The sequence below is a fragment of the Megascapheus bottae genome, chromosome 16, assembly GCF_031878675.1.
Source record: "Megascapheus bottae isolate mThoBot1 chromosome 16, mThoBot2.hap1, whole genome shotgun sequence".
NCBI classification, from domain to species: Eukaryota; Metazoa; Chordata; class Mammalia; order Rodentia; family Geomyidae; genus Megascapheus; species Megascapheus bottae.
The window spans coordinates 31,905,335-31,913,300 of record NC_143524.1 but is presented as its reverse complement, the minus strand read 5'-3'; the positions used below and the strand labels follow the sequence as shown (position 1 = coordinate 31,913,300).

The 7,966-nt window shown below is 44.0% G+C and overlaps 1 protein-coding gene and 1 long non-coding RNA gene across 2 annotated transcripts; one reads left to right on the top strand and one right to left on the bottom strand.

Annotated features, from left to right (window-relative positions):
* Positions 1-213: 213 nt before the first annotated feature.
* On the top strand, positions 214-7,100 carry LOC150053108 (uncharacterized). Its single transcript, XR_016538066.1, has 3 exons — positions 214-399; positions 1,309-1,440; positions 7,016-7,100. It is a non-coding gene; the product is annotated as an uncharacterized LOC150053108 (long non-coding RNA).
* On the bottom strand, positions 5,172-7,399 carry LOC150053107 (serum amyloid A-5 protein-like). Its single transcript, XM_090348032.1, has 4 exons — positions 7,324-7,399; positions 7,094-7,182; positions 5,785-5,923; positions 5,172-5,347 (listed from the first exon to the last, which is right to left on the bottom strand). Exons 1-4 carry the CDS (start codon positions 7,359-7,361, stop codon positions 5,209-5,211), a joined length of 405 nt encoding a protein of 134 aa, XP_090204158.1. The 5' UTR covers positions 7,362-7,399; the 3' UTR covers positions 5,172-5,208.
* Between the last annotated feature and the right edge of the window lie 567 nt (positions 7,400-7,966).

The window sequence follows — 7,966 nt, the reverse complement described above, 5'->3', positions numbered from 1 at the left end:
CAGAATCTTATCTTCCAGGTAACAGGTATAATATAAGTCAGAACTAGAGCTTTGGTTCAAGTGGTAGAAAGCTAGCCTTGAGAAGAAGAACTCAGTGGCAGCACCCAGGCCCTGAGTTCCAGCTCCAGGATGGGGGCAAATATATGCGGGTGCAGGTGCAGTCACAGGTGTATAAGCATACACACACACACACACACACCACCACCACCACCACCACCACCACAGCAGCAGCAGCTGCAGCACCTGTAGCAGCACCCCCAAATGAGAACAGCAGCAGCTGGGTGCAGCATTGCCGTCCTATAATCCCACTACTTACAGGCTGATGCAGGAGATTCCTGCTGCTTGTGCTATATGTGAGTTCCTGAGCTACAAGTCGAGACATTGACTCCAACAAACAAGGTAAGTGTTTCTATTTGTCCGTGTCATAAAGCATACTAATCAAACATGAGAGACAAGACTGAAAAGATTAGATATTGTATTCAGTTCTTCAGAGATGTCCTCCAGAAATGACTCTCCAGATGTGTTTTCATGTTCTCTCTCCTAATTATGAGGAAATGGCCCATTGGACAATGGAAGATGAAAAGGCTCAAGAATTTACCTTTACTAGTTTGAAATCCAGGAAAGTTGATGGATGGAATAATTCAACCTGAACCTGAGCCTGAGAACTAGGGACACTCATGATGTAAATCCCAGCTGGAGGGTAGGAGAAGAAGAGATGATATGAACAGCTCAAGAGTTTAGCTAGGGCAGGGAAGCGCATTGCTTGATTCCCCGACTTGTGTTCTGGTCAGGCCCTCATTGAATTAGGTGATGACCATTGGAACACTCAATTCGTGCAAGCTGATCATCAACTCGAAGCTACATGTGCATCCATCCTGGCTCCAACTCTGGAACAGGAGCTGCAATCCTTTCTCCTTTAACAAACACCAATGATGTTACAATTTGTCACTAGAGGGTGCCAGACAAACAAGTCCTAGGGGCTTGCTTTCCTCCTGGCTTCTGCAGAGCTTCTGTCCTGTGCAGAATACCCAGTGGTGTTGTGCCCAACCTTCAAAATCCCCCTGAAAGACCACCAGAGTCCACGACCAATGTAGGCAACAAAGAGCCATTTATTAGCAAGCTTGAGCTTGGTCCTCCACGCCTTAGAAACCAATGACGCCTGGAGGCCCCGAGTACAGAATGAGCACAGCTTTTATAGTACAGAACAAACAAGTTTTAGTTTTCATTCTCAGCCTCATGTTTTACTTAACTTTTGCATAGAGACATTCCCCAGTTTCTCATCAGTTCTGATGTTATGGTTTCCCACAGAACTTTAGTTTTAGGTGTCCTTGCTACCTGTGAAACACAGCTGCTGCCCTAGAGATGACCTTTGAATGTCCTTGCTAGCTCTCTGAGGAAACATGTGATGGAGCATCTTGCAGTTCTCCTGAGAAGAGGCAGGTAGGGGATTTCTCAGAACTTAACTCTTACAGAACGGAGGCTGCTTTAACAAGATGGATTCAGTTTAGCTACTGCTCTTCAGGGGCTCTTACCCCAGGGAAATTTAGTGGTATTCAAAAAGGACATAACATTTTCCCAACAAAATCTGCACCAATTCAACTGCAGGTTCAAAGTGTTCAAACATCACCTCATTTATCTTAACTCCATTTGACATAAACAAAGTCTACATGCTTGTTAATGGGGATAAAGAAATTCATTGTAAGTATAAGATCACGTTAAAGAAGAATTTGATATGGGGCCGGGAGTTTGGCCTAGTGGTTAAAGTGCTTGCCTAGCATGCATGAACACCCGGGTTCGATTCCTCGGTACCACATACATAGAAAAAAGCCGGAAGTCGTGCTGAGGCTCAAGTGGTAGAGCTCTAGCCTTGAGAAAGTCCAAGGACAGTGCTCAGACCCTGAGCTCAAGCCCAGGATTGGCAAAAAAAAAAAGAGAAGAATTTGATATTAATGATGGTTCTCATTCAATGTCTTTCTGAGGAATGAGGAAGAGGGAGAAGAAAATGAAAAGGAAAGGGATAGGGGAATGGAGAAACAGACAGAGAGAGATGGAAAGGGAAAAGGAGAGAGAGAGAGAAAGGGATTAGAGGAAAGGAGGGGAAGGGAGGAGAGGAAGAGAAAGGATAACTTTCTACTTGGTATAAGTGGAAACTTATAAGGGCTATAAAGTCATAGTGGTCTGAACAATTATAGTTTTTTTCATATATTTTTTTGTAATTAATAGAAGGGTTACATTATATTCACCAAATAGAAGGTGCATTACTTCACAAACATTGGTGCCCTTTCTCAGGTCTTGGTCCCCATTTCCCTCCCCCCACCCCGCCCCTCATTTTGTTTTCCTCCCTTCCCCATCGTATTTCAAATAACCAAATAAACATATATATAATATATCAGATAACAAGGTAAAATACTGCAATAAAATGACATAACCAAGAGACAGCAAAGATATGAGAGATAATATAGTACATTAAGGACAATCATTCATTATATGGCTTTTGTTTCTATATCCTCGAGGTTCTTTCATTTAGCATCATCCTATATAGCCTTATGTATCCAGGTTTTGCTCTATTGTAAATCTCTGCTAGGAGATTTACATAATCTCCTGATTATGACAAATGAGGGAAACCATTGAGCCTATGTTCCTTTGAGTCTTGCTTACTTCACTTAATATAATTTTTTTCTAAGTTGTTCCTTTTCCTTTCTCTTATTTTTTTTTTTTGCCAGTCCTGGGCTTGAGCTCAGAGCCTGAGCAGTGTCCTTGGATTTTTCTCAAGGCTAGAACTCTACCACTTGAGCCTCAGCACCACTTCTGGCTTTTTTCTATGTATGTGGTACCAAGGAATCGAACCCGGGTCTTCGTGCATGCTAGGCAAGCAATTTGACCACTAGGCCAAACTCCCGGCCCCTCCATTTCCTTTCAAATGGGGCGGTGTTGCTCTTTCTGACAGCAGCATAGAGTTCCATTGTGTATAAATACCACATCTTGTTGATCCACTCATCAACTGAGGGGCATCTAGGTTGTTTCCATATCTTTGCTGTGGTTAATAGTGCTGCAATGAGCATTGTTGATTAGTGGATTTAGTATGTCCTTGTTTCTGGACCAGTGGGTAAATGCCAAGGAGTGGAATTGTTGAGTTATAGGGGAACTCTGTGTTTAGCCTTTTGAGGAAAATTCATACTGCTTTCCATAGCAGATGAACTAGTTTGCACTCCCACCAACAGTGTAGTGGTGATCCCTCCTGGCCACATCTCTGCCAGCATCTGTTGTTATGAGATTTCTTGATCATGGCCATTCTAACTGGAGTGAGTTGTTTTGATTAACATTTCTTTTGTGGCCAGAGATGTCAAGCATTTCTTCATGTGTCTATAGGCCATTCTTATTTCTTCTTCAGAGAAGACTCTCTTTAAGTCTTTGGCCCATCTTTTAATGGGATGGTTGTTTCTTTGGAGTGATTCAACTTTTTTAGCTGTTGATATATTTTAGATATGAGGCCTTTTTCTATTTTATGGTTAGTAATGATCTTCTCCCACTCTGTAGACTTTCTAGTTAGTTTTCTAGCTATGTCCTTTGCCATATAGAAGCTCTGCAGTTTAATGCAATCCTATTTATCCAGACTTTCTTTGATTTGTTGTGTTTCTGGGTCCTTATTAAGAAAGTTTCAACCTGTGCCAAGGAGACCTAGTATATCTCCTATTCCTTCCTGTAAACTTTTCAGTGTATCTGTTTTTACCTCCAGGTCTTTGATCCATTTGGAGTTAATCCTGGTGCAGGGTGACAAAGAAGGATCCAACTTTAGTTTTCTGTAGACGCTTAATCAGTTCTGCCAGAATCACTTGTTGAAGAAGTTGTCTTTCTTCCAATCTATTTTTTTGGCTCCATTATCAAAGATTAGTTGGCTCTAGGTCTGTGAGTTAATAACTGGGTCCATAGTTCTATTCCATTGGTCCTCAGGCCTATTCTTGTGCCAGTAACAAGCTGTTTTGTCAACCATTATAGTTTTAATTGCAAATAATTTCTTGGAAATTACAGCTAGAAAATAGAGTTCAGGGGCCAGGAGTTTGACCTCTTGGTAGAGTACTTGCCTAGCACTCTAGTTCCATTCGGCAGTACAACATATGTAGAAAAGTTGGAATTGATGCTGTGGCACAACTAATACACTGCTGGCCTTGAGGAAAGCTCCAGGATAGTGCTCAGTAACTGAGTTCAAGCCCCAAGACAGGCAGAAAAAAAAATCGAAATAGAGGCCAGTATCTGAATTTAGGGGTAAACAATTCATTTGAGAAATCCATCCCTGTTCCAAATAGGCCTGTAAGTAACACTGCAGGATCCCACTACATTCCCATGAATCCACTGCTCTCCTGGGCAGCTTCCTACCAAGACCCATTGCCATGGCTCAGAGCTGTATCCTCACTGGAATGAGATGCTCAGCACACACTAGCTGCTACCCAATGGATCACAGACTTGCCAGTGAAACACAAATGTCAGCCTCCAGGAAGACTCTTCTCATATGTATGCTTTTGCATTCCTTATTCTTAGCAGGAAATGCTGTCATCAATCAATAACCCCACCCACTGATACTTCAGTTTTCCAGGGCTACCTGGTTTCTCTGTCCTGAGTTGATCTGATGATCTTCTTTATTATACTCACTCTTCATAAATGTCACCTCCATAATTCTTTCCCATGTGATGGGCAGAAGAATCACACACTTTCACAAAGGGGTGACATCACATGAATGACCATTTTGACATGAAACAAGGCAATGAAAATACAGACACTGCCTTGCAGGCATTTCTCCCATAGAAAGGACAGGAAATGGTGACTAACTGGACCTGGAAAGTGTTACTGCACAGATGGCCAGTGCGGCTGATGCTGGGGCAGGATACCACGAGTCATTCCTCTCATGGCTGTGGTCCCATCCACAGAGGCATGGGCCAGGGAGGAGTAAAATCTGGGCAGCACAATAGAGTGCATGGACATGAGGAGATCAAATACTACGCCTCAGGCTTACACTGCACTCACCCCTTGTCACCAAACAGGCCCTGCTGACAGCAAAGAGTCACACCGAGATGCAAGAAATGTGGTTTCTGAAGCATTTATTAGGCAGCAATTCTGTGGTATGCCAGGTTCTGGGGACACAGATCTGAATACTTCAGGCCTCTGACTCCCCGACATTGTCGCCCATGTCTGGAGACAGAGTGAAGAGGAAGTTCAGTACTTGTCAGGCAGGCCAGAAGGTCTGAAGTGATTGGGGTCTTGACCACTGCGACCCCATTGGTTGGCTTTCTGGTCTTCCGCAACATCTTCGTGTCCCCTGCTCAGGAAACCCTGGAAATTCTCTCTGGCATCACTAATTGAGACAAGCAGGAGGAGGATTCACCACTATGCTGAATCCCACTCCCGTTCTCCCCTTTCCAAAAACAATTCAAATAGAAGCCTAGAAATCTCAGGAAGGAGAGACTAAATTACTGACCAAGCCCATCACAGATCTACTCCTCTGTGTACCTGGCCACAAACTGGACACAGAGCACCCAGAGAGGGAAGTCTGGGAATCACTACATAGCCTTCCAGGTTTCTAATTTCAAACAGGAGGATGCTTTATCATCCCTTCTCCGGCTCTGACTGAAACCGGGCTTGGATAGGGAGGATGGAAAGAATGCAGGCTGATAGTTAGGAGAAGGAAGAGCCACACCTAACCAGAACCCCTTCCAGAGTTCATCCTCTCCTGATCCCCCCAAGCAGTCAAGCTCTGCTCACCAGGCCTGTCATCCCCAGAACCTGCCTTACCTGATCACCTCAGCAGCCCAGGCACCCCCAGGGCCCCTTTGGGCAGCATCATAGTTCCCCCGAGTGTGAAAGTATTTGTCTGCCCCTATCCAGTTGGCTTCTTTCATGTCAGAGTAGGCTCGCCACATGTCCCAAGCCCCTGTGTTGGAAAAGGCAAGAGGATATGGGGTGAACACAAAGAATCTGAGGAATCTGAGGACACCTTCTAGGGGAATTAAGGATGAAGCGTATTCAAACTTGCAGCCTATGGTCTTAGTAGTCTTAAATGCCATGAGTTAGGAACATAAGAACATTCCATGTGTTAGTTGCCTTCTACATATAATTCTAGGTTGACAATGTGTGTGTGTGTGTGTGTGTGTGTGTGTGTGTGTGTGTGTGTGTGTGTCAGAGCTTGAATTTAGTGCCTGGGTACTGTTTCTGACTTTTTATGCTCAAGGCTAGCACTCTACCACTTGATCTTATAGCTCCACATCCCTCCACATAACTCATTACAGAACTTGAGCTGTGTTTTACTACTGTGAACTACTGGTAAAATATAATAATAGAGAGAATGTTTCTTTATAGAGTAGGATCATTGAAGTTCCACATTATTGAAGAGTTGGGCCAGATGAAAGGTTGCTTTAATGTTCTCAATGAACTCAGGACCATGTCCTGAGTTCAAGACTCAGTACCAACACACACACACACACACACACACACACACACACACACACACACACACACTATTCTAAAATGAAGCTACATACAATGGCAACTTCTGTAAGATGACAATACAGAAGCAGAGAAAGACTGCACATGTGCAATGCTTCTTCCTTGACTCCTATAAATGCATTCTTGCAAAATAATCGCACAAGCTTGACACATAAATGCCTTGCCCTTGCAAGATGTCTGCACTGATGCTATGGTGGCTTGAGGAAGCACTAGAGCAAGGAATCTCAGCTATGGAAGCAGACTCTCATCACCTGGATAAACACTCAGTGCACTGTTCACAGCCAAGGCCAAATACTAAGACTATGTGCAAGGAGGAAAATGGCAGGAGACACGGGTACTTGTTTAAGCTCTCCATGTGACTTGTGTGTACCTAACCCTATGAACAATGGGGTAGTAAGTAGACACATTATTCGCATGAGGTTGGCCTCATGCACAGCTGGGTTATGTCCTCTGGGATATAGCCTCCCACGCCTATATTCAGTCTACTTAAAGAAATGTTCCATTGCATTCTGCCTCCAAGGAAAGGACAACCTGAAAAAGTGGCTTCAGATTTCCGAGTTCTTGCGAACTCAGAGTGACCACCCTCCATCAGCCTTACCAAGAGTAGCCTCATGAACAAATGAAAGGATGCTGCTGGCTCCCAGGATCATGGAGCAGAAAATCAGGCCCGTGAGAAGCTTCATCTTGCTGAAATGAAAGCAGAGGTTCAAGGAGACACAGCAGACTGGCACTTCCCTCTGCCCAGTGGTTCATTTCCACTGGTTCTCAGAGAATCAGATCTCTGTACCATAATTAGAAGATGCTCCAACCTTGTCCACCTAGACTTACAGTATCATGCTAAAGAATGACTGCGTTCCATTTTTCATCTCAACTACCTCCAGCACCTTTCACTCGATGTTTTGATATCATACCTGAAACTCTGCTTGAACTTGGAGAAATTAAAAACTGTACAAGTGGGGCTGGGAGTGTGACCTAGTGATAGAATGCTTGCCTGGCATGCATGAAGCCCTGGGTTGTTTTTTTTTTTTTTTGTACCTCGTACACAAAAAAAGCCAGAAGTGATACTATGGCTCAAGTGGTAGAGTACTAGCCTTGAGTACGTTCAAGGACAGTGCCCAGGCCCTGAAATTCAAGCCCCAGGACTGGCAAATAACAAAACAAAACAAAACAAAAATCCTAAGCCTACAAGTTTCGAGAATTGGAAAGTGTTACGGGAAGCCTTTTTTCACATATTGATCAATTGTGCCTATTTCATCACCATGGACAACTATTGCCAGCCAGAATCAGGAGATACAGGGCATCATGTGCTGACTGGCCCTGACAAAGCCCCGTTGCCTGTGAAGTGCTTATTGCAGGGTAGTGACTCCTATTCCTTTGGAATGGGGAACGCAGGCAGTAGTAGAGCATTCACTAGCCTTGAACTGAAGAGCTCAGGGAGAGAGTCCAGGCCCAGAGTTCAAGCCCCATGACT